This window comes from Syngnathus floridae, chromosome 1, assembly GCF_059516105.1.
Source record: "Syngnathus floridae isolate MCC-2025c chromosome 1, RoL_Sflo_1.0, whole genome shotgun sequence".
NCBI lineage: Eukaryota > Metazoa > Chordata > Actinopteri > Syngnathiformes > Syngnathidae > Syngnathus > Syngnathus floridae.
This window is the reverse complement of record NC_142413.1, coordinates 23135724-23162568: the sequence shown is the minus strand read 5'-3', so window position 1 is coordinate 23162568 and position 26845 is coordinate 23135724. Positions and strand designations below refer to the sequence as shown.

Below are 26845 nucleotides of genomic sequence, written 5' to 3'. Positions count from 1 at the left end.
TAATATGTACAGTATGGGTTGCTGTTGGTGTAGGGGTGCACACGCCTGACTTGTGTGCGGGCAGCGTCGGATCGTTTCCCACTTAGTGGTGGTGTGCACATGGATGTGTTCGCTTCTTTATCTCAATATGTGCCCTGCGACTGGCTAGTGACCAGTTCAGAGTGTATTCTGCCTTTTGCCCTATATCAGGTGGGATTTGTTTTATTGAATTTTTTTTTCTTCTAATTTTCATTGTCATTGTTTTGTTGGTTTTTATTACCTTTAACGGCGTAGGTGTAAATTGATCCTATGCTAGCTTGCTGTATGCAGTTCAGCTACAGTATGTGAAGCATTGCTGAATCAAGGGGCCAGAGTGTAAACCAATACATTTTAACGAGGATGTGTAAAACAGCATGCCCAACCATTAATTGTGAAAATTATCCATAATCATTTTCACTACCCAAAGTGTATTTTCAATTTTAGTTTTGTTTTTGTTAGTTTTCATTAACTATAATAACCTTGATGTGTATTCCAGACAGATGTTCTTTCCTCAACAGCTTGTTCACCCTCCACCCTTAAAGCTTTTGGCTGCTTTGATTCTGCCAGTTCTTGAAAATGATCCAACACTGTTTTGAAAGTACCATGCATATATTTTTAAATTTGATCAAATGAGCAGCACACACAAAAACATATTCACATTCAGGAAACTTGCTCATGACCAGCATTTATTCAATATGTGAAACACCTTATGCCAAAACAAATCCAGCACCACTGAATAATTTAATTGATGTTTATCATAGATAGTGGTTGACTCACCCAGATTTTGCTTGCTGGTTAATCCTGACCCAAGGCACTTGGAATATGCTCATCTGAGTAAGTCTGTGATGGGCTTTCTGGTGAATGAGTAACCAGCCTTCTCCTACGCTCACATGATGCCTTCCACAGTCAGGATGTTAGAGATCTACAAATACAAATTCAAACATTCAGTCATCTTCAAATGTTAGCAAACTGTTTGCATGACCCGTAATTTATTGCACATATAAATGGAACAGACTGTCAGGTAAATGAAAATGGCAACAAGCCATGGAGGGCTTCAATCAAGGCAATGGGTTTTGTAAATTCTTGTGCTTCGTGATTTCAGTAAATCCAACAGCAGTTTTTTTCAGAAGTATTTCAAGATATCACAGCGGGTTTACAGGATGTCTTAATACTTCTGTTTGCCAATTTCATTCGAGTGATCACAAAGCTCAAAATGCCACAAAATCCATTACAGCACATTAATGAGTTTTGTGTTTCTGAACCTGGTTCTTCTCTTTTGTTCTTTTCCGCACAGCGATCCAAAATAGCTGTATACGAGAAGATGTGGTCGTACATGAAATCAGCCGAGCCCTCTGTGTTTGTTAAGACCACACCCGATGGCGTGGCCCGGGTACGAAAGTCAAAGGGCAAGTTCGCCTTTCTCCTGGAGTCCACCATGAACGAGTACATAGAGCAGCGGAAGCCCTGCGACACCATGAAAGTGGGCGGGAACCTCGACTCCAAAGGCTACGGAGTGGCGACGCCCAAAGGCTCAGCATTAAGGTGGGTGGAATAATATAACAATATCCTCCATGTTGTTATAGTATTCCACCTACCCTGATGTACCCTGTTGTCATTCTCTTCTCATCCTCTCCTTGTTTTTTTATGGACACAGAGGTAACGGTAGTCTGCTTTTTAATGCACTTGGATACAAAGGTTTAATGCGTTCATCGTCTTTTCTACACGTGATAGGGTTATTTTCATCAAATCCGTATCATAGAGTTAAAGCTAAGAATCATTTCATGTTTCTCTATGTCTTCCTGTTGCTCCCCCCCTTCTCCATCTCTCCTTCCGTCCTACCTGACTGTTGTGTTGTCACTTTTAATTTAACGGTTCGATGGCTTTTCAATTTAGCCTTTTAAAAGCTGTGCTGTCACCTGTGACAAATGTTAATTGCATGATGTTTGTTGTTGTTTCTTCTCTTCTCAATGACAAGTGTCCCCATCCCGCACACTTCAGTTCTAAACTATGTAACCCCTCTTGCCACCTTTTCCAAGATTTAACACTGTCTTTACCTTAAGTGAGCCTCTTATCTCTCCATATTCCTGAAATTCTTAAACCGCAATTTGTCCTTTCCCAGAACATTCTGATTAACAGATTCTTTGCGTAAGCCCCCGCTACAGTGGTAGCCTTTCTACCCTGACCTATTGTAATGCTTGGTACACCCATTACTTTGCATTAGATTTCTCACGGACCTGTGCATTTTCTTACAAGTTATGTTTTATCGTTTCAAGAAATGCTGTTAACCTGGCAGTTTTAAAACTGAATGAGCAAGGCCTCTTGGACAAATTGAAAAACAAATGGTGGTACGACAAGGGAGAGTGCGGCAGCGGGGGAGGTGACTCCAAGGTCAGCCTCGATGTCACCACAATCGGGTACTACAGTGCAGAGTAATCGGCAAGGCTGTTATAGCAACCCAACCAGAACCAAACCAAATGTCCACCCCAAACAACCTGCTGCTGCCCTACAGCACATCACCAAATTGACTGATGGTCTGACCGGACGGTTTAACACCTCAGCTCAAACAAAGGAGCCCTGCTTAGCAAACAGGAGATTAGTGACAACAAGTGCACATGAATCAATTTATGACGTGAATAAGCTGCCCTGCAGTTATGAAAGTTTGGCGGTCTTTATTCATGCTTACAGATCTGCGTGGCAGCTCATCTCATCCGGGACATTAGGTCCATCTAGCATTCTAGAAATGTAATTAGTAATCTGATTTATGAATTTATGCATTTATGAATCAATTCTTAAATATTTTTCATGGAAGTTGTTCACATTTCTAGCATATGTTTTTGAGTCTTGGGAACGATGGCTCTTGTTTAATTGAACCAATGGGATCAATCATTCCCAGTAGCAAAATGGCTTCATGGAGGCCATCAGCAAAGCAAGGGGAACAGCGGCGTCTTGAGGGGACTAAGCATTGCACATTGCAACGTGAGAATTCTAATTAACATTTCAAGGCTTGTGATTCCTTTTTAATGGATCATGCAATGAAATACCTTTGGTCTGATTCCACCATTGAGCTCATTAATAACCCGGCATTGACCCTTTTGATCGCACCCTGCCATCTTCTTTCGTGGCTAAATGATGAATGATTTTCCCATTACAGAAACTAATGGTGCAACTATTAAGCCCTGCTCAACCATGACAACTAAGTATAACATTGCTCAGATGATGTGGAATTGTATGGTACTTCATTCACTGCATTACATATGGGACAGCGGCATTACAGTCTTTACTAGCTTGCAGGTCAATGTAAAGACAAATGATGCTGTCACCTCAAATAGGATGATATAGGTCAAGTAATTGGTTCGATTATATGCAACCTGAAAAGCTCCATGAACCACAGCTGTGTTATTATACCCTTAACATTATTTGTCATGGATTGGCCTTGACCACAATTAGCAATTAAGCAGGAGTCAGTCTGTCTGGAAGACAGTGGGTTAGCTTTTTACCGAGTGCCTGCCTGCACAACAGAAATGATGTAAATAGAAAGTCAATTGAGATTTACTCTCATGGAGTGCACTATATATATATATATATATATATATATATATATATATATATATATATATATATATATATATATATATATATGTATATATGTGTATATACGTATATAATATTTAATATTTTTTTTATTACTGTGGAGAAAACCATCACCACCATAAATTTATTACTGGCTTTCCCACCGACATTGTTTGCACAGTAGAGGAGCCAGTTATGAATCCGACAACAACAAAAAAAAACAACGATGTGTTACTCAAACAAAAGATGTGGAAAATGTCGCTATAAGATATATGGAGGTTCTTGCATAGCGAGTCATGTAGAATAGCTTCAGTAGGGCTGGAAATGCGCATAATGTGTCCCCAAGCCACGCCATAAATCAAAGCCAAAGCATAGATTAACTATTCCCCTCGTAAGGTTCCCTCTTGAGTCATATTTTTGCACTATTTGCATTGTTAATGATGCTATGTATGTCGCTAAGCTCATTAACTGATAACATGCTCAGAGCCATACTTTAATCATATAGTATATATATGTATATATGTATATATATATATATATATATATATATATATATGGCATGCCGTTCAGGAAATTAATATTTGAATATATTGAATGAACCTTGAATATATTGAATAAACTTCGGAATATATTGAATGAACTTCGGAATATATTGAATAAACCTTGAATATATTGAATGAACTTCGGAATATATTGAATGAACTTTGGAGTATATTGAATGAACTTCGGAATATATTGAATGAACCTTGAATATATTGAATGAACTTCGGAATATATTGAATGAACCTTGAATATATTGAATGAATTTCGGAATATATTGAATGAATTTCGGAATATATTGAATGAACCTTGAATATATTGAATGAACCTTGAATATATTGAATGAACTTCGGATTACCGTATTTGCCGGTGTATTGGTCGACCTTTTTCGATCCAAAATCGACCGAAAAAAATCGACCTCGACTTATACACCGAGTCATAAAATTTAACTTCATATTCATCGCTTCAAATGTGATGGTAACCAAGGCCGTTTCTCATGCATCTCATTGTGCGTTGCACTTAGAAAATTTGAACCGGGCGGCGTGCGCGAGCTCGCCGACCGCTGGAAGTCGAATGAGGCTCCGCGATCTCCTCCGCGGTGCTTATAAACAGCCGATCCGCTCGGCGGGAGCTATTTTCGGCCACTTGGTGCGTGCGCACGGCCTCCCGGATGTGCCAGGCGGCGTGCGCGAGCTCGCCGGCCGCTGGAAGTCGAATGAGGCTCCGCGATCTCTTCCGCGGTGCTTAAAAACAGCCGATCCGCTCGGCGGGAGCTATTTTCGGCCACTTGGCGCGTGCGCACGGCCTCCCGGTGGTGCCAGGCGGCGTGCGCAAGTGCGCTGGCCGCTGGAAGTCGAATGAGGCTCCGCGATCTCCTCCGCAGTGCTTATAAAGTGCCGATCCGCTCGGCTTGAAGCTATTTCCGGCCTCCAGGTGGTGCCGGGCGGCGTGCGCGAGCTCGCCGCCCGCTGGAAGTCGAATGAGGCTCCGCGATCTCCTCCGCGGTGCTTATAAACAGCCGATCCGCTCGGCTGGAGCTATTTCCGGCCACTGCGCATGCGCACGGCCTCCCGGAATTTGAACACATTTCGTCAATAAATTTCGCATATTTCTGATTGAATTTTGAAGTTTAATATAATGCAACAATTGAGCTCGACTTATACAAAGGATATATCATAAAATCGTAAATTTCCGTCGAATTTTAGGGCGTCGACTTATACACCGAGTCGACTTATACACCGGCAAATACGGTATATTGAATGAACCTTGAATATATTGAATGAACCTTGAATATATTGAATGAACTTCAGAATATATTGAATGAACTTCGGAATATATTGAATGAAACTTGACTGACGTCATCATTGCCGCCATCTTGTACATGCATTTTGTTGCTGCCGCAATTATGAACCAGTCAGCTCGCAATATCGTGTCAGCTATTCTTAGCAATGATGACATTGTCAATGCACTGGCGAGTGCTTGTACCACCCAAAATCCCCCGGAGACACATGCCCAGCAATATCATGCTTTGGACGAAGAAGTCAAGGCTGCTTTTAATCGGGGCAGACCTGGGCGCACAACAGACCAGGCTCCTGTTAATCATAGCAACCTCAGCTTGCCATCGACCTCACAGCAGTGCCCCACAACAGCCCCCCTGTACAATCTACGCACGTTCACTAGAAAGGGCCCAAGACAGAAGAGGTTTAGAATAGGTAGGGTTAATTTAAACCGCACGTTGAGCGGGGGGTCTGGTCCGTGAAAATATTGTCTGACATTAAACCGCCCTGATTAAAAGCAGCCTGGACTTCTTCGTCCAAAGCATGATATTGCTGGGCATGTGTCTCCGGGGGATTTTGGGTGGTACAAGCACTCGCCAGTGCATTGACAATGTCATCATTGCTAAGAATAGCTGACACGATATTCAAAGTCAAAGTCAAAGTCAGCTTTATTGTCAATTTCTCCACATGCCAAAGACACACAAAGAAACCGAAATTTCGTTCCCCCCTATCCCACGGTGACAAGACATGGCTCACAACAGACAAACAAGTAAACAAGTATAACAAAAGCGTGCTGAATAAATAATGAATAAATAACACCGTACAGCAGACATTCCCAGAAATAGCGCAACAGTGCCGCACGCTACGCAGAAGGGAGTAGCGAGTTCAGGGCCCTAACAGCCTGGAGAAAGAAGCTGTTGGCGAGTCTGGTGGTGCGGGAGCGCAGGCTCCTGTACCTCTTCCCAGAGGGCAGAAGGTCAAACAAAGAGTGAGCCGGGTGACTCACATCTCTGGCAATCGAGGTTGCCTTGCGGGCGAGATGGGAGGTGTAAATGTCCTTCAGGGAGGGGAGCGAAGCACCAATAATCTTACCAGCCGTATTCACTATGCGCTGCAGGGCCTTCAAGTTCTGTTCAGTGCAGTTACCACCCCAGACAGCGATGCAACTGGTGAGGACGCTCTCAATGGTGCCACGGTAGAATGTAGACAGGACTGCCTGAGGAGCACATGCACGCCTGAGCTTCCGCAGGAAGTACAAGCGGCGCTGAGCTTTCTTTGCCAGTGACGAGGTGTTTGTGGACCACTGATTGCGAGCTGACTGGTTCATAATTGCGGCAGCAACAAAATGCATGTACAAGATGGCGGCAATGATGACGTCAGTCAAGTTTCATTCAATATATTCCGAAGTTCATTCAATATATTCAAGGTTCATTCAATATATTCCGAAGTTCATTCAATATATTCCGAAGTTCATTCAATATATTCAAGGTTGATTCAATATAATCCGAAGTTCATTCAATATATTCAAGGTTCATTCAATATATTCATGGTTCATTCAATATATTCAAGGTTCATTCAATATATTCCGAAGTTCATTCAATATATGCCAAAGTTCATTCAATATATTCCGAAGTTCATTCAATATATTCAAGGTTCATTCAATATATTCCGAAGTTCATTCAATATATTCAAGGTTCATTCAATATATTCAAATATTAATGTCCTGAACGGCATGCCATATATATATACTATATTATATATATATATATATATATATATATATATAAAAAATATATATATATATATATATATATATATATATATATATATATATATATATATAATATATATATATATATATATATATATATAAATGTGTGTGTGTAAATACTCAGGTATGCACTCCTTTTGTCGGATTGTTTAGCTTTTTCAGGATTCATCAGAGAGGCCCCATTAAGTGTGCCCTGAAGCACTTACATCCTCACAGTGCATTGCTTGCATCGTGCTTAGAGCTTGTGGTTTCTACAGACGTCACCATTCTCTCTCACAAACACACATGCACACATTTTTATATACTGTTTGTTGCCCTTCAGCACACAACACAGTGAGGTCGAGATTGAGTTTTAGACACAGAGCATGTTATAGGGTAATTGCATTCTTAATCAATGTCTCCACAAGCCAAAACGATGCTCGGGTCATCACAAACTGTTTCTCAGATTTGTCTTTAACACATACAGTGGCGTTATCTTCTCTCGGTGCGTTATGCATTGCCTAGTTCCCCTAGGGAGTAGTTATGTCACTCATTTATCGATATATCGTTTTGTTCCTTACTCTCAATTTGTATTTCATGTTTCACCAGGGAGATAGAGCGGAACCACGACTGACTCATACTTGTATGTATTAATACAAATGTCATGTTGACGACACTATACACTGCAGGTATGAATTTGGGTCGACAACTGTATTGCAACATACACAACAACTTAATATTGACAAGTAATAATAACTAACGTTATGCAGTGAAGACGGAGAAGGAGTCACCTTGCAAACACTTTTTTTGGGTGATAATTTTTGATATATTGATGAGCATTGAGAGAAAAGTTGACGATGCACTGTGGGGACACGCACCAGTGAACCAGAAATTCACGTTCACTAAAGATGTATATTCATTTATTCATCCATCTTTCGAACCGCTTCTCCCCATGAGGGTAGCGGGCCTGCAGGAGCCTATCCCAGCAGTCATTGAGTGGTAGGCTGGGGACACCCTGAACTGGTTAGCAGCCACTCTTTGGTTAGTAGTACGGATGGGTGCGTACCAGGACTCGGTATCGGTGCCAATACCGGCCTTATTATTCCAATATATTGCTATTTGTGATGTTTTGTTGCTGTTTTATTATCATGAACTACAAACCTAAAATAGAAAATTGCCATAAATTATATATATATATATATATATATATATATATATATATATATATATATATATATATATATATATATATATATATATATATATATATATATATATATATACACTGTATCTGGATGTGATATCAGTATCGATGTGTTCTCAAAAATTGACGACTCGTACTGGTATAGGCCTGAAAAAAATAGGTTTCAAACATCCCTAATTATTTGTGGAATTGTACTGAACAGACAGGACAGGTTTGAAAAAAACTTATCGAACATCCCTAATTATTTGTGGAATTGTACTGAGCAGACAGTACAGTACAAGTACTGCCTTGCCACAAAGCATGTCCCTTTCCAATTATGTAGGCTTCATAATATTTTTTCCCGTTGTAACCCTGCTGTGGCAAAGAAAAACAAAAGCACTAACTTTTGATGCTGACTAAGCTGAAGTCTTTTCAGAGGTGTTTTGAGATCTCATGGTAGCTCACATGTTTTGTGCGTAGCAGGTTTTTGAGTGTTCAAGTAGACATGGCTTTTACATGTTAGTTCTGTGAGTATAAAGGCATTTATGGGTTAATTATTTATTTAATTATTTAATAAAGTAATCATGAATAATAGTCCCACTGGGGAAATGCAGTTGACAGACATAATAAGGGGATTTCTGTCATGTATTTAGAAGAATTAAGCGTAGTGTTTACTTTCTCAAATAGATAATAGATCAATTGACACCACCAATTCTCATGACAAAATCATCAAAATCATAAAATGAAGCCAATACTGTGCACAGCAAAAAGAAAACCACGCAAGTATTATTGTGTTTGTTAAGACAAAGCTCCTTTTGAACTGATCTTGTTGAATGCTGTTCAGAGACTCTTCCATGCCCCTTCACATTATCCCAAGTAGAGACTGGCAGATCGTACTGTAAGTACCTGCTCGTCGCCATGGTAACAGCGTCTGCCGATTACTCAAAGCGATATGGGTAGGTCCTGGCTCTGTAGGTAAGGGTTTATAAAGGTGATAGGTAGAATGCCTGCTCTCTGTCATGTTGCCGTGGCCAGGAACCCTGCTTTATCGCTTTGTAAAAGATGTAAGTAGTAAACAAGTTGAATAACATAAAATAACATAATATAATGTTATTTATGTTATTTCCCACGTGAAGAACTCCTGTAAACCTTGCAGTATTGAAACTCAGTGAACAAGGCATCTTAGACAAGCTGAAAAACAAATGGTGGTACGATAAGGGTGAATGTGGAACCAAGGACTCTGGAAGTAAGGTCAGTCGCTGCAGGTCTTTTGTACTGATTCCAAATTGCATTTTGACCTACTGTTCATATGCAAGACAAACCTCTATCATTGGTAGTTCACACTGTGTTAATCTGCTGCACATAATTTACTTCTTTGGACCTGCCACTAACTGTAATATGGATTGTGGCTTTACAAGGCACCCCTTCCCCCAAATTTTTGGCATCGATTTTTTTTTACACCACATGAAATGTGAACCTGTTATGTAATGATAATCCAATGGGGAAATGACCATAGAGTGCCTTGAAATTTTAATTGAATCACAGCAGTTGTTGACAAATGCTAATTATGCTCATTCTCACTTCATGACACTTACCATTGTGCTGCTGTTTCTATTTACCAAACTGTTAATGAAAATTTGATTTATTTGTGTTATTACTACTTTGCAAAAGAGCTGTGTCCATTAGATTTGTTGACCTCCTGTGGCATGAGGAACGGGCAAAGCCTCTCGAAATGTGACAAATTTGACAAATGCTTACGCTTGTGATTAAACTGAGGCTCAGGTGGCATTCCGCAAGAAGTCAGGGAATGTAATACACTCAATATTTAACCCTCTGAGATTCACTTAATAAATTGTTACAAAGCTGCCTGATCCGTCCATGCTCGGGGGGTTAAACTGCAAATAGTAAAACTCTTATGAACAAATTTTTAATGAATAAGTTCGGTAGGTAAGCAGCAGCAAAATGGTTTGATTTGATCATCTTCTCTGACTGTACTGTATGACAATGTTGCCATAAGAGTTATACGTACATGTCGCTAAGGAGACAGGGATGGTTAGAGCCGTCGACCTAAGCGACGCTGACCAGCTTCCTTACATGGTCAAGAGCAGTTTTAGACTTAAAGACAAAACTTCAATAGATAGCTTCTTTTTTTATTAAGGAAAGTCAGACGTTCTTATCTTTGAGGAAAATCAATCAGATTGAACTGTAAACTGATTTTCTAGGGTTGTTGCTTGTAACTGTTAGCATTAATAATTCATTGACAGTTGCACCAGTTTTACCAGATCAGATTTATTGATCAGGCTGAATTTTGTTCTGCTAACACTCGCATTACTACAAAATGCTTAACTATGTTCTTGACTTTCCCGCAGGACAAGACAAGCGCTCTCAGCCTAAGTAATGTGGCTGGAGTCTTCTATATTCTGGTTGGAGGGCTTGGGCTGGCCATGATGGTGGCCCTGATAGAGTTCTGTTATAAGTCACGGCAAGAAACCAAACGGCTGAAATTGGCCAAGAGTGCTCACAATTTTAAGCCAACTCCCCCAACCAACACCCAGAACTTTGCCACATACAGAGAAGGCTACAATGTATATGGAACAGAGAGTGTTAAGATTTAGAGGTACGTCACCTTTCTTTACCATCCACATCACGCTGAGATCATTTAGCTTCTTGTCGTATCTGTTCGACTAAATTATTCAAACGCGCGCGGTTCTGTGTTGCAGCTGTTCGAGGAGTTGTTACAGGTGTCATGTTGGAATAACTCAAACATAAATGCTCACTTGGGTATAAAAACCACAGCCATTATTTGTTCCTTGTAAGATATAGCCTTGTGACTAGATGAAATACAGTATCAGTTTTAACCTTTCACCGTGGAAGATCACACAAAATCTATTCTCGTGCACTGACAGACGGCTATTGTTTGTTAGTATTCAAAAAAAGTCTGCTTAATAACAGTAGTCAACAAATTATTACAAAATGGCTATTGTTGTTGATCATCCCATCTATTGGCTGGACTCATGCATCTCAGCAACAGAGACTCTCCATACTTTGATTTTCAAAGCTGTTCCAACTGTCCCGCTCATTCAGGCCATTTTGAAAAGCATTGTCAAATCGCCTAATTTTCTGAATACTTCACACATTCCACATTTCCTGACTGGTTCAAACTATTCCACATTCAAATATTTGGCTCATTACAAGCACATTACCCAAATATATAAAGTAAAATTACCAAATCAATAAATAATTCACATTTTTATTTGAAATCATTCCAACTTAGTCTCACATTCTACATGTCAAAGAATTCTGCCTTTTTTTCAATCCAGCCTCAAGTCTTTAGCATTTACACACAGTGTGTGCAGAAATTGCATTCTCTCATTGCATATTAAAAAGCACATTGGCAGCGGTGCATATGGTTTACAGATGGAGCGAATAACATTCTAACATATGATCTTTAGAGCTGCAATATGAGGCTAGCGATTCTCATGCCTGACCTTGTCAGTAGAGTAACATGTTAATTATTAAATAGATCTATTGACTCCAGCCGTATTCACGACTAACAGCTCCTGCAGAGACCTGTGCTTTCCCCATGAAAGCAATCATCCCACTGCACAAATGCGGGTAAACACTGTTAAATACGCAGCTTCAAATGTTAGTTTTGTTTTTAATTGGGTTATTTTCACATCTTGTCCAGTCAAACACGGACGTGCACCAGAGCCCTGCAAATATTTTTATACCTAGTATACCTCCTCACAATCATCGCTCACAGTGAACCGTCAAGAGGCTACTTGAGCTTTTACTGTGATTGCTGCTTTTCAGTCTTAATATTGTTGTTTGATATTATTAAAAAATTAAGATCTGGAAGCTAAAGCATAATGAAGCCCATTGAGATAAAACGTAAATGTGTGCTGATAATTGGATAACAGGCGGCCCTTTACTGATTTTTTTTTTTTAATCATAATTGCAAACAGTGCCGAAGGCCGCTAAAATTCTGCATATTAATTATATTTTGTTCATGTAAGATCTGTATCTCTCTAAGATAATATGTTGGCGCTCACAAAACATTTGACATCTTGTTTGCACAAGTGAGTATCTTGGACACATATAATCTGTCTTTGTGTTTACTCACTGTGATATGCAAGATCGTCTGACAATCATACAAAGTAATTCTCCCTTTCCGTATTTGATTTTGCTTTGTATCCTGACACAGGTTTCGCACATTTTTCCATCGTCCCGTGCAAATGTGATTAAATATCTCTGAATGGACAAGGATTACGAGAATGGAGCCAAATCCTTTTGGGTCGGATGATAATCTGCAATGATGACACGACCAGACTGGTCATGGGAAGAGCTGATTTCCCTCCTCTCAGTGCCTTATGGAAAAGTCCAATCAATGCAACGCATTCTCAACGATATTGCTTTTTGCTTGAAACTCACACAAAAGTGAAGAATTGAGGGTCAGTGCGATCGCATTAATATATACAGTACATATAGAGAATACATGTAATGTGAGAGAATTAAAGCCATCACTTTTGCAACCCTAAGCACACTTTGAAGTGCCAAAAGATGAATCTTAGATGACGGGACTAATTGGTTTCTTGTAAAAGCAGATTACTATTCTCCTGCTGCCAGGTTTTCACACGTTAAACATATTCAAATGTGTTCTTTCGATCTTGTCAGTGCACCATCGCCAGACACTGATTATTACACAGTTAACTTTTATATGAACCTTGGCCCTTCCTGTATTAATTGATTCATCACCCTAAAATGCCATTTAAAACAGTTCAGAGTGTGTTGTTTGTACTCTTTTGGTGCTGCTGACACACGCCACAGAACCAGGTCATGACTCGCACTTCTAATACTGCCAAGTGTGTGTGTGTGTGTGTGTGTGTGTGTGTGTGTGTGTGTGTGTGTGTGTGTGTGTGTGTGTGTGTCATTCAAAGAAAGGTTGCCATGCTTAAATTGTGTGTACGAGTGTGTGTGTGTGCGGCAAGTATCCTTGTAAGGTTGACACCCCCCCCCCCCCAAAAACGCCAATTGTCAGTGAACTGCTGAATCTAACTAAATGATACCAGTCAAAGCTTTCAAACTGTACTATGTGGAATATGTTACCATTTTCTTTGCACATAAGAACATTTGAAAATGAATTGTGCTTTTCACTTTGGTTTTCTTTCAGGAGCATAAGTGTTTGGTAATTTCACATTGTAAAAAGAAAAAAAAAAAATCATTGACATGAATTGATATTAATAAAGGTTGCACCAAGGTGCTTCTGCAAGCTTAGCACATGTCCATATTACTGTAATAATTACTTTTCCAAAAAGGCTGTGATTCCATAGGATTTTTAGGAAGATATTTAAATCACCAGAAGCTGTGGGCAAATAGTTTATGTAAAAAAATAAAAAAATAAATGATAATGTGAAGAAAACAGGTGAAATGTGTTTAGCTCAACACAAACTATTTATATTACTTGATGATATTTTTTTTTTAACAAAAAATGCATGTGATGCTTGATGAGCCCTACAACTCACAAACTGAACTTAGATTAGAAATTCAGCCCTGTTTCTATTATTTTTCTTTGGTTAATCAGTTTTACCTTTTTCCTTTTTTGTAACGCTCGTCTTTCTGGGAGACCACCAGGCATTGTAGTGGGTACAAAAGAGCAAGAGATGCATGCATAATTTACTGAACCTCATTAGTGAGGCGCTGTACAGAGAATTTTAATACATTTTGTAAATAAAATGTACAGAAAGATGTTGTTGCATGTCTGTGTCATTAAGCAATATGTCCACATCAAAGTGGAGTCATCCATTCTAATTTTCTACACCTGTCCACAATATTAACTTCACCAAGCTATCTTTGGCTTACGTCATACACTTGGTAAATAAATTTCTAAATGAAAATAAAGGGTGAGATTGGCTGATGTCAATAGCAGGTTGATGACAATTTCATAAATAAATTCTTGAATCAAGTTCTTCATTGCAATACGAGCTTGTGTAGGAGATGAATAGTACATGGATGTCAGAATAATGCAAGTATTTCCTGTACTTGTCTCTGTCACTATTTTCATATGCCAGTAATGCCACACAATAACAGCTAAAATAAACTAACTTCCTTAAATCGGAGACAAGGCAGAGTATGTAATGGAACAGGCTTTAGTTTAGTCAATGTAATGGTGGCCCACTGATAAATCATGTTTGTGTTCCTCTCAACAAATGCAAACACTACAATGTAACAGAAACATTGCATTTACATTTCACAATTAAATCAGTAGATTTCATATTCTAATAGCAACCGAGAGTACAAATCTTTAGCTTCAGGAGATATGCTGAAACTATAATGTGATAACCACCTCCATAAAACTCAAATCCTCAACTTCATTTGTGAGAAACTGGGCATGTGAAAAAGGGCAAGAGCAAAGCGGCCCCAGGCAGCCACAGAATTAGCAGCTTTTTTGTTGGACAGGTAAGTTCATCACCTATTGTTGAATTTTAATTGGTTGCACAGTACAAAAAAGATAAAGCTTCAAAGCGATATTTAGTGTTATAGAATCACGCCATACAAATAAGTCATGCTTCCCATATCTAACGTCTGCTTGTTTACAGTGTCTTGTAAACAACAGTGAAAAGTGTGGCTTAAAAGTGAATGGGCTCTTTGTCTTAAAATAATAAAAAAAAAAACACGTTCTCGACTGTCATGGCAACCAAATGTCCTCAATGAATAAATAACTGCTTATATTTTTCTGCTGGCCTTCATGAGGTGCATTTTTAATTTGAAGCTCAAACTGCTACTGTACTTTAATCATGGCTGTATCTTTTGAGAAAGGAAAAAACACTCGAGATGACTTCATGATCCTAAATAACTCCAACAAGCTGTGGATATGGTGTCAGTTAACTAGCCAGTTTCCAGCAGACAAATATACACTTGAGGGGTTTTTACCTGTAATGGTCCAGTATTGAGCTGTTGGACAGGGAAATTGTGTGCGTGTGTTTTGGATCAATAGTGAACAGTGTCTGCTTTGGTCTCACACACCTGCCTTGCACCCGCACACTGAAAGCATCGTTCAAAGGTTCGTCTGATTTTGTGATCTCCTACCCTGGTGTTTTAAAAACCTGCTACAGAATCAAGGGATAGTTTTTTAGACCACAACAAATCCCATAATTTTTTTAAAAAGATTTGCGCTTTAATTTCAGAGCCCTCATATGACATCAAAAATGTGTCTGAACCTCATTAGTGAGGCACTGTACAGAGAATTTTAATACATTTTGTAAATAAAATGTACAGAAAGATGTTGTTGCATGTCTGTGTCATTAAGCAATATGTCCACATCAAAGTGGACTCACACACCTGCCTTGCACCCGCACACTGAAAGCATCGTTCAAAAGTTCGTCTGATTTTGTGATCTCCTACCCTGGTGTTTTAAAAACCTGCTACAGAATCAAGGGATAGTTTTTTAGACCACAACAAATCCCATAATTTTTTTAAAAAGATTTGCGCTTTAATTTCAGAGCCCTCATATGACATCAAAAATGTGTCGTGTGTTTGTGTTAAGTTTAGAGCCATTTAGACAAACTGTATTTTCACTCGTCTCTGGTCATTGTGTTGAAATGAATTCTTTTATCTGTAGGTCCATTTTGCCACACCATCAGACAAATATTGAAATTTTGCTCTCAATCACTTCAGATTCTTGTGTCTTCTCATTATTTTCATTATAATACCTGGATGGCACTGCAACGTTGAGAACCAATGCAGAGCATGACGCCCCCATGTAACTGTCCAATGGAAATTGTTGACTCCCCAATTAAAGAGGGCAGTGCATTAGCACTTTGACAGAAAAGGACAAACCAGAAGTGAACCGGCAATTTGATGAAGAACGTGAGACGCAAGAAAGAAGCGTAATCACATCAACAGGAAAGTTTATTCCCTACCGCCACGAGTGCAACTACAGTAATCATCCCACACCAAGCGTGTGTTTTTATACTCCTTGCATGTCTTGAATTGTGAGACTCAGCTGGCTCTTCTACCTAGCTGCTTAAAAGGGCCTGTAGCTGTGAAAAGCAATCTGATCTAACAGGGGCTCTGCCACCATGTTCAGGAAGGAAGTCAAGAAAGTGTGAAACAGAGGAAAGTTAAAAAGGTGAAAGGATGTGATTTGACTTTGATGAGCATCACAAGAAAACAGCTTTCTAGTCTGCTAGCTGCTTCAATTTTCAACAAGTTGCAGTCAACCGCCCTTATCGCTCTCTTTCCAAGAAATACAATGAATAAGATTCCAAGTTACTCGTTCCATTTCCCTATTTTTATTTTCACCAAATTTTCAGCTAATTTCAAAGGCCCCCAGAAAAATGCAATGGCTATGACCTAAGACAAAAACGACTAACTTCACCGGACTGTTGCATTCTACATTTGAAATAATATTCTAGGCTTTTACTGCAGTCTCTTTCAGTCCTTGTTAGTTTCCCTTCAGTCTCCTCTTCAGGAGGTAAAATGTATGCTCTGTGGGGTTAAAGTCTGGTGACTGACTTAGCCAGTTAAAGACCGTCCACTTTCTTCCCCCTGGTGAGATCCTTTTCTGTGATGGCAGTACGTTTTGATGCATAAACTGAAGCTTCTCCCAATTAGTTTGGATGCATTTTTCTGTAAATTACCAGACAAAGTGGTTTCGTAGACTTCAGCATTCATTCTGCTAAGACCATCACAAGTTACATCAATCAACTTGAGGAGCCACTTCAGCGTATTAAAAGCCAGCTCTTTTTTACCGAGCCAAACTTACAGTAAAGAGCCAAAACTCCCATCACGATTATTGTGAAGAGGATCCCGGGAGCAAAGAAGATAAATTCTTCTTTCTTTATTTTTAAGATTCAAGATTCAAAGTGTTTATTGTAAAAAAGGAAAGCACGTTTTCTTTGTACAATGAAATTCTTTCGCTGTCCGTTAAAGTGCCAGACTTAAGACTTAAATGTCTTAAGTATTAAGCATGCCGGTACCTTTGGGAATTCAGGTTTGGACTCTTTGAAGCACCTTTTAATGACCATAGACAATAAAGATGTGGAGAGAGGACACATGGAGATCATCTGTAAACCCTCTGACAAGGAAGAGGAGGGCAGAATGAGATATAAAAACAAATATTGGCACAGAGGCACCTTTTGGCACTCCAGACAGACATTCTTCAGACAATGAGTACTTTAGGTATGACTCAGATCCCGTGCAGATTATAGGAAGATCATTTTCAGTGCACCACAAAGGCAAGGAACATAATGAGACATTTCTGGTCATCATTGTGCTCCATAACGACTACTAACATTGCTGTTGTTTTGCTAACCTTGTTCATCATGGCTTCTGTTGTCAGGAACGACCACATTATAGATTTAAGGTCATGGCAGGGGAATAAAATTAACTCACCAAGTAATTTTGATGAAATATTGTGGCTTTTTTTTTCTCAAATTAAGAAAACATGCACTAAACATTATAAAAAGCCAGTAGGTTTGCATAAGTTTACTTTGTTTGCGAATTTTCTGGGGGACTTATGATGGACATGGACTAAACTGGCCTGGAGCTTTGGGACATTCTAGTAAATGGACATTAGGAGTTATATTTATGGTCAAAAGAGGTCCTACCACTTCCTAAGAGAATGGCAATGTATATTATTTGTTATAGTATCACTTTCAGCCCTTCTTGCTTTTATGGCTTTCAAAAGCACGTGTGAAGTATGATTGCTGATACTGAACCGGATTTGTTGGATGGGGAAGAAAAAGAACAAAATGTAGTCATGCAGAACGTTATTAAATATTCCGCTACAGAAATGACAAGTAGCTCAGTCTGAATTCACATCTGGAAATTGCATTTCTTAGTTACTATTCATAGCAATAAGCATTTATTTTGCATTTGATGCGGCTTAAAGCTGACTTCCAAAATATACAATTGGCACAGAATGACAATTAATGTACTGACATATGATCATCGGTCAAGAATTTAATTTCTCACTTGAAAAGCTGCATTGGCTTGCACTGTATGTTAGGATTGTCTCAGTTACAAGGCTTCAGCTAATGATTGATTTAAAGATGCTACTTCATGTATAATGTTAAAAACACTCACTGCAACCACAAAGATAGAGGGAAGATCAGTATATATGTCATTTTCATTTAAAACAACTGATGTGCACATTAAAAAAACATTACCACGTCATTTGTTAATTCAGCTGTGTCATCATGTGTGAAACGTACTTGGACCATGGTCAGACCGCCCATCAATACCATACGGTCATATCAAAGTGGGTAAATGTGCCTTGTTCTGAGGGGTTTAACTTATGATTGTATACTGCGTGCACCAGCATATAAGACACTTTTAGGCAACCACATCAAATCAAACAACACACAAGAAGCGGTTTGCACTACACTGTGGAGGTGTTGGTGCAAACCACTTCTTGCAAACGTTTCAGCTAAAGGCACCACAGAGCGAAACGCATGATTTCTCCTAGGATCATCAACATCAACATCAAACCTTTCCCTTCTTCCTGCAAGGAACTTTTACGTGCATTCTTTAGAAATTCTTCAAATTCAGGAAAAATGTTTCACACTGTCTGATTTATGTGAGTTTTCAAGCGATTGCAAAGAAAGGCGCTTTGTGTCAAACGCTATAGTTGAGTTGTTTCCCTCTGAAATAGCCCGGTTTAATAGAACAGTCACAGGATAGCCTAGAACACAGTTTAAATTGATTACACACTTCATGAGAACTGTAGACTTTGATAAGGGATTGATTCATTTTGCAGAGGCCTTGAAATAATAATCCTCTGCTAAACCTTCATGGCCTTTAGGCTGAATTTTTTAATAATGTTATCAGAGATATGAGAGTGGTGTTTGACTCCAGGCCTGTTGCAGCTTTTCTTCGCCATCCTGCAAAACTGTTTTTGTTGTTTTTGTTTGTGGGATTGGCTTGGAAGCCATTCAGGAATGTGCCCTTGGGTTTATCTTAAAAGTAATCAAAAACATTAAGACAGTCCCAAGTGGTGCTTCTCGTGTCCATAACTGTGAAAATTAAGGAGTGATTAAGATAGTTTAGGAGGTCCAACCAGGACAGATCAAGATAGGATAGCATGGTTCAGCGGGTGCAACCAAATACTAATTTATGAAATGCTAGGTTGAGGGCACATAAAAGAGGCTGTGATACAAAAAAACCTAAAATGGTTTTAAGGTACGTCCAAGGCTCATAAAAACTAAATGGAATCGGTGCCAGGTGTGAATTATTTTAAAACCAGAGGGCAACTACCTAATATATTGTCAGAGCTTGTCCAAAGAAGAGACGCAATGGGAGAAACTTTCAAATTTGGTAACATGCGGGTAGAAATATATTAAGGAATCTGTGCTGAAGCTCCTCTAATATTTTTTTAGGGGACAGAAGAAAAAACAGATGTTGTTGTGTAATTGCATTGGATTTGTACTTCTTCAAACGGCTGCTCTGCTTCTGGATCAAGGGTGCATAAATAGTGCTGATGTTGATTGAAGCCCTTTGTGATTTTATGCTATGAACAGAACTTGACATCTGCTTAAGTGCACAGTACCAGAACTGTGCCTGTTTGGCAGCTGAACAAAGAAAGGCACACATCATTAAAAATAATCAAAATCTGAATAAGCAAAAAATTATTTGACACTTTGAGTTAGTGGAAGCCAGCTGGAGGGAAAAAAAAAAAATCCCAGCATTTCGGTATGGTGAAAGTAATCTAAAGCAGTTGTTTAGATCAATAGTGCTGTTGTGTATTAGTAAGAACTCGCAAATATCCATTTAGACTGCCCTGTTCAGTGCTTAGATTTGATTTGGGTGAAACCAACCCATGATTTACTGCTGATTACTAAAAAACAGAATAAGGAAGGAACCAACATTTTTGTGCGATGGAGATGCAGAGGCTGGCTCTGGAAGTGTAACCATTTCATATTGTTCCTCATTACACCCATCAAACCAAGATGTTAATATTTCAACAGCTGGCGAACATCCCTCATGACCATAAACACGATTAATAATCGATAGCATCGCGACGGGAAAAAGTCTTTGACCATCCCTACCAGCGCCCCAATTGAATTCATGGCATCCATTTAGCCCCAGTTTGGGCCTTTAACTTTAGCCTGCCAGGTCATCTTGGGGCTTGACTGAGGTAAAACATGGGCAGACAGGAAAAAGCACAAAAAAAAATGTGAGAGGGTGCCCCCAGAGGAAGGCAAAAGGCAATGGGAAAAACCATTTTAAATAAGCTTGATTGAAACATTCCAACTTGGTGGGGGCAGGGTGCCACGCAAAAATTAGCCCACAGCAAATCATTCTCGCCTTTGCATCAACTTTAGCATACCTGGTCTAATGGCACTCTAATTTGATCAAAACCTTACTGGAAAATACCACAATCGAGAGGGCCCAATCTCTTAGTCCTCATTAATAGTACAACCCAGAGGCTTAATGTGTGCTCAGAGACCTCAGACTGAGAGTTAGAAGACATCATCTATCTTTTAAAAGCCTTGCTTGCTTCCAATTATGCCTACTGGATATTACTGTAAAACAGTGGCAGGCACTGCATTTGGTTCCTGGACCTTCAGAGAGGATTTACTAGACTTAATCTACCACTTAATACCACCAGTATCAGGTCCCAATGTCACGTGCTGGTGCCACCTGCGACAGGACCACGCCCCCCTGTCAGTGGAATCGCTGTCACCTGCCACGGGCTCATGGACAGCGTTATATCAGCGCCGCCAGCGCAGACCCGAGTGTCAGTCTGTCCCGTGATGCTTTGCTCCTCTGTCCCTGAGAAACTGACTTTACAATTCGAAATCCGCAGAACTGCTTGTCCACCCCAGCCAGATCGCTGCTCCAGCACCAGCTATTCCCATCATCCCCTTTCACAGTAAAGTCTCTGTCGCTACGCACTTGGCTGTACTGTCTGATCCCTTACACCCAATTATAGAAACAATCCTTAAAATAAAAACCCAAAGCAACAGCACACAACTGTGTACATCTGGACCAGTTCACAATCTCTATGTATTAAATATGACAAAAACATTAAACGTCACGTCATTTTAACCGTCGAATTGGAAAAAGGCATTGCCCGTTACAGCTGACTATTAAATTGAATGACTTTTTTTGTGGCCTAGAAATATCCAGTACAGTACAAAATATGTTGTGATTAAATATAAAAGACCTTGAAACTGTTTGAAGGTTTTCAAGTTTATCCAAGAAAAAGTTGTGCAGCCACATTGTTAGAGAGTGTGCTTTCTTTTTTCAACTCTGTCATGATTGGAGTCCATAGATAAGAGCTGTACCAAAAAAAAAAAACAGCTGTACCAAAAATAACATTCAAGAGACTACTTAAGAGCTTCCTCCATTACACAATCTCTATATATACAACACGCTCCTTCTGAGCTTTGTGCCAACAACGATGCTACGCTAATGTCCATGTTCTCCATTGCTTGCCTTCGATGGCAACATAATTACTGGCAACATAATTACTGCCAACATGGCAGCACCAAAGCACAGAAAAGCACTGAAGCCATCAATGGCCTCTGGCCACAGCAAGAATTAAAAATCTGATTTGTTCCAGAAATAACCAGGTGCTAATAGAGTGTATTGCTGACATCTCTTTGATTTCATTAAATGAGTAAATGGTTATATTCTCGCAAATATAAATGTTGCTCTTTGGTATAGTATGTACTGGGATACACATTTAGAATGTTTGACTGAATATCTTTAATGGTGATTTGGATGTGAAATAATACAAACATAATGCGAATGTATTGCTATCACGTGTTGCACTCTCACGCCATCTGAATTTAATTAGTGTAATACATAAAATGAATATAAAGGAAGTACAATGTTGGGAATTTTGATGTGATTTGTTGGTGGAAACTGTAAAGATGTTTTGCAAAACTGATTGCTGTGAACTGTGAGTCAGCTCAGTAATCAGTCTCACTAATTAAAGTACATGCAGTTTATAGTATATGGAACAGGGCCTCCTCAAACTAGAGCAATATGTCCACTGGGTGCAACTCTCAACCACAACAAAACTTGACACAAACCTTCTACAGTGTGTAACTTCTGAAAATAATCATGAACAAGGGACAAACTCAATACATTTATACTTGCACACTGCAAACTAAAACACACAACAATGCAGTTTGACACATGTATTTACAAAAAAGTCTGCAACACATATTTATCTACAATTTCTAAAAGCAAGTCTGCAAGTGCCCATTCTTCATAGCGATACGTCACTGCTGAACCACTTTTGTACTTTTTGTACTTTTCAATTGATGATGACTCAACAGAAAGCAGAGAAAGAATGGTTATGTTGTCATGCCATAGTGGTAAGAGTTTCAATTTGAATTCAAATTAAGTGACTATTCTCCCCTCTCTTTATACGGTATTACTGCACTAGCCCAAATGAGCACATAACAACCATTAACCTAAGAGAACTCCAAGTTTGCAGTTTAGATTTGAAACACCTTCTCTGACACCAGTCCTGGAACTTTTATGACGCACTGTATATGCTGCAAACACATTTGTTCAATTTAGTCACAGCAGTCAAACTTGTGATTATTTTGCAAAGCTTTATTGGGTCATCTGCAGCGAGACAAAGGGAAATGAAGAGCTCCACTTGGGGTATTACATTTTTATGCAGCAGCAGGGGATACACAAGACAAATATGAAACATGTGCAAGTCTGGAGCATCTAAAAATATAGCCTCTGTTAGGCCATCTTAACTCCAGTTCGGCTGACACAAAGCAAGCCCACATCAGCTGAAGTTACTTCATCCCCATCCATCGCCCTTTATTGTCATTTCTCGTGATGTACATTGGTCCAGTCTTGTACTGATTCTCTACACATCCAATTAGAATTGTTCCGCTTTTTGAGGTCTGTCACTGCTGCTTTACACACTTGTAATTTTCCTGGTGCATTATATTCAAATCTGTGAAAGACAACTATCAAGGGAGTGTGCGACTTTCCTTTGATGACAAGAGCAAGTACAGTCGGAGCTTCCCATCACAAACTCAGATCCTGTGTCATGCACACATTCATGACATGCGAAGATGAAAGCAAGAATTACTGTCATAGCATTGTCGACTGGAAGAGCTCACAAAAACAGTTAAAGTTTTGCTTCAAATAAAAAGTCCTTTTCTGCTCATAAAGGGCAAGGCTTGGTCCTGGAACAAGGTTTTGTGTCACGGTCGGGTGGAGCATGGAGCAGGACGATCAAGTGCAGCTTGGACCAGGGTTTATTGGTGAACTCAAAAAGGCAAACTAACAGACTCGGCAACCGACATGACTCATTAACAAAACCTAACAACAAGACTGACCGAAAAAGACGTGAAACAAAATGACCGGGTGACATTACCAATGACAGCAACTGGAACCAAAAAGACATCATGACGTTGACACATAACAATGAGCCGACAGGGAGTGAGGGGCAGACAGGACTTATATACACATGACAGGTAACGAGAGGCAGGTGGGAATAATCACACTGATCATGCGCACACAGGAGGGGAGGGGCGAGCACACAGACAGAAACCAAGACAACAGACACATAGTGGAGCAGTTGGGGACGAGACGTGACAAAATGTTCTTATTTCCTCTGAGAAAAATAGTTTTGAAATCCAAACAAATCAACTGTTGACCAGAATTTGTTTGACCTTCGAAGTTTCAAGGAATACATGGTTTTATTATCAGTATGTATCCAGAATATACTGAGATTAACTTTCTGAAGTAACTGTGGATAAAATGAAGCAGGCAAAATCTTCTCATGCATATCCCTGAATGGGCATCAATCTGAGTGCAAAGAAGGCCAAATGCCAAAACAACAATAATTATTGGCTCATTTTACTAAATGCAGACAATAAAACACAAAGGGTCTACTGTTTTATGTGGGCTTTACGTTCTCACTTCAATGCAGTTTAAGTCTTCTTCCTCTTTTTTCTTCGTTAACTGCCATTGTCACTCCACAGCAGAGAATCGTCTGTGAGCCTATTAATTAATCCAATTCCCGTAATTTCCGGACTATAAATCGCGTTTTTTTTCATAGTTTGGGTGGGGGGGCGACTTATACTCAGGAGCGATTTATATATGTTTTTTTTCACAAATTTTTACTTGATCATTAAGACATCACTTACAAGTATAGTTGACCACTTCCCATGTTATTTTTAGTATAGTTGATCACTTCACATGCTTTTATATCTTTATCTTGAACATATTCAAAACATAAAAAATAGAGAAAACATCAAATAAAGCAATTAACACTTTAAAGCACCATATCCAAGTCCACTGTCTGCTGTATGTACACTTGCTCCATTTTTGCTCCTCTTATATTTATTATCATTATTTATTATTATTTGTTTATTTATCATTTATTCAACACTCTTATTTATTCATTGTTTGTGCCTTCTTGGGTTTTTTGTGTGTTGCTTGTATGCATATGTGTACTATCTCACCGAGGGATAGTGGAAACGTAATTTCAATCTCTTTGTGTGTCTTAGTATATAAAAAAAAAATCTACGATAAAGCAGACTTTGTCTTTGATAAAACAACCCAAAAAAATTATATTTTCAGACGAAACTGGATGAGGGCGCTCTAAATTTCACCGTTGGCCGTGACTCACCAACTGGGTGGGCTTAAGAAAAATGGCACCAAAAAGAAACTCATATTTTGCAGGTTACAAACTTCAAGTTGTAAAATATGCAGCTGAAAACAGTAATCGAGCAGCAGAAAGAAAGTTTGGAGAACCGTGATGTACCAATGGATTACTATTTCAAGTGACGTCAGTGGCACGGCGCGGCGCGGCGCGGCGGTTGTTTACATAAAGGACAAACGTACCCACGTAAGGACTACCGGCATCATTAGCGGTGATCATTTCTAAGTGACACGGAGGACAAAGAGTTTGAAGGAATCAAGGATTTGGAGTGACATAGAAGGTGTGAAAAGCTATTATGGCTTTTACGCACGCCCGGTCCTACTCTACTGAGTCGGGGGCCGGCGCTCGGCCGAGTTGCTGTCCGCGAACGGTGCATGGGGCTCGGACATGGCCATTACGCACGCCCGGTCCTATGCCAAGGAGTTCTCGTGTCTGGAAGTCCACGCCGCCACATGCTTGGAAGTTTGTTTTGTTTAATAAAGAGCCGTTTACCAAACCACGTCTATCCTTGTACTTTGTTAACGCTACAATATAGTTATATACTAGCTCTGTGGAATAAAGACGAGGCTGACGTCAGGGCGCACGCGCGGCGATATTGACAAAGGACGAGGAATTTGATCGATGGATTTAATGGATTTAAAGTGCACGGATGATTTGATAATATTATTGGCTTATATTATAGTTATTTGAAATATAGTTTATCTATCGTTATATGAGCCTATGGAATATTTTGAAGTGCAAGCGCCCTCAGCCGCGCGCACCCATTGTTGACAAAGAACGATCGATGGATTTAATGAATTGGAGTGACACCGATGGTTTTATAAACATGTTATTCATGTAATAGTTGTCCTTAATCACTCTATATGTTACGTCAGGCCCATTCTCAGCTCTTCGTTTGTGTTTGTCACGTTAGCATACCTATCGTTTAGCCTGTTGTTGCTATTTAATGAATTGGAGTGACACCGATGGTTTTATAAACATGTTATTCATGTAATAGTTGTCCTTAATCACTCTATATGTTACGTCAAGCCCGTTCTCAGCTCTTTGTTTGTGTTTGTCACGTTAGCATACCTATCGTTTAGCCTGTTGTTGCTATCGTTTAGCCTGTTGTTGCTTGTTCATGACTGTTTTTGGTGTGGGATTTTGTCGAATAAATTGCCCCCCAAAATGCGACTTATACTCCGGAGCGACTTATATATGTTTTTTTCACTTTTTGGGGCATTTTATGGCTGGTGCGACTTATACTCAGGAGCGACTTATAGTCCGGAAAATACGGTACTGGCAAACAGACCTGTGTTATTCAAAGTCAAAAGTCAAAGTCAAAGTCTCCTTTATTGTCAATTCCTCCGCATGTCAAGACACACAAAGAAATCGAAATTACGTTTCTCACTATCCCAGGGTGACAAGACAGAGTTCACAACGCACATACAAGTACAGGAAAAATAAAACAAGAAGTCAACATCAATGAACAATAAGATAGCACGCTAGCCGCTCCCGATGCACAGCAGAGTCCGGTAAGATGACAGTCAACCAGGCCACTGTGAACACGAGCACACAGCAGGCACGCACTGTCCGGTTCGTGGATCCTATCAGGTGAACGCAACCCATCTCGTCGTCCCGCGAACGAACGTACGCCAGGAGAATGGAAGGCACGGTTGGGCGAGCTGGGTTGGCCGCTAGCCTGGCCCGACGTCTCCGCGCTGGCCCCTCTTCCGCTGCCTCGCAGACCCGCTGCCGACGCATCCCAACAATGCTCCAGGATGGAGCAGTCCGAGCTCACGACGCAGTCCAACCGGGGGAGGACGAGCAGGCCAGCCCGGCGTCGCTCCATGACGAAGCAGTCCGAGCGCCCTTAA

General features: G+C 39.8%; 1 protein-coding gene and 1 long non-coding RNA gene across 5 annotated transcripts in view; one reads left to right on the top strand and one right to left on the bottom strand.

Moving 5' to 3' along the window:
- LOC148404666 (glutamate receptor 3-like) overlaps positions 1-14083 on the top strand; it is a 93392-nt gene extending 79309 nt beyond the window's left edge. The window contains exons 13-16 of one of the 4 annotated variants that reach the window (XR_015861142.1): positions 1313-1560; positions 2292-2406; positions 9475-9589; positions 10708-10856. Coding sequence is in view for 3 of the 4 variants with exons in the window: in XM_088388481.1 (XP_088244607.1) it covers positions 1313-1560; positions 9475-9589; positions 10708-10953 (609 nt within the window). In the remaining variant the exon portion in view is untranslated. Of the gene's footprint in view, positions 1-1312; positions 1561-2291; positions 2407-9474; positions 9662-10707; positions 10956-12542 lie in introns of those variants that run through there. The other 3 variants (XM_088388481.1, XM_088388474.1, XM_088388494.1) reach the window with 3 other exon arrangements.
- LOC148404665 (uncharacterized) overlaps positions 1-23741 on the bottom strand; it is a 40831-nt gene extending 17090 nt beyond the window's left edge. Inside the window, exons 1-2 of the long non-coding RNA XR_015861144.1 lie at positions 23697-23741; positions 796-940 (exon numbers count right to left, since the gene is read on the bottom strand). This is a non-coding gene — a long non-coding RNA (uncharacterized LOC148404665). The remainder of the gene's footprint in view (positions 1-795; positions 941-23696) is intronic.
- Between the last annotated feature and the right edge of the window lie 3104 nt (positions 23742-26845).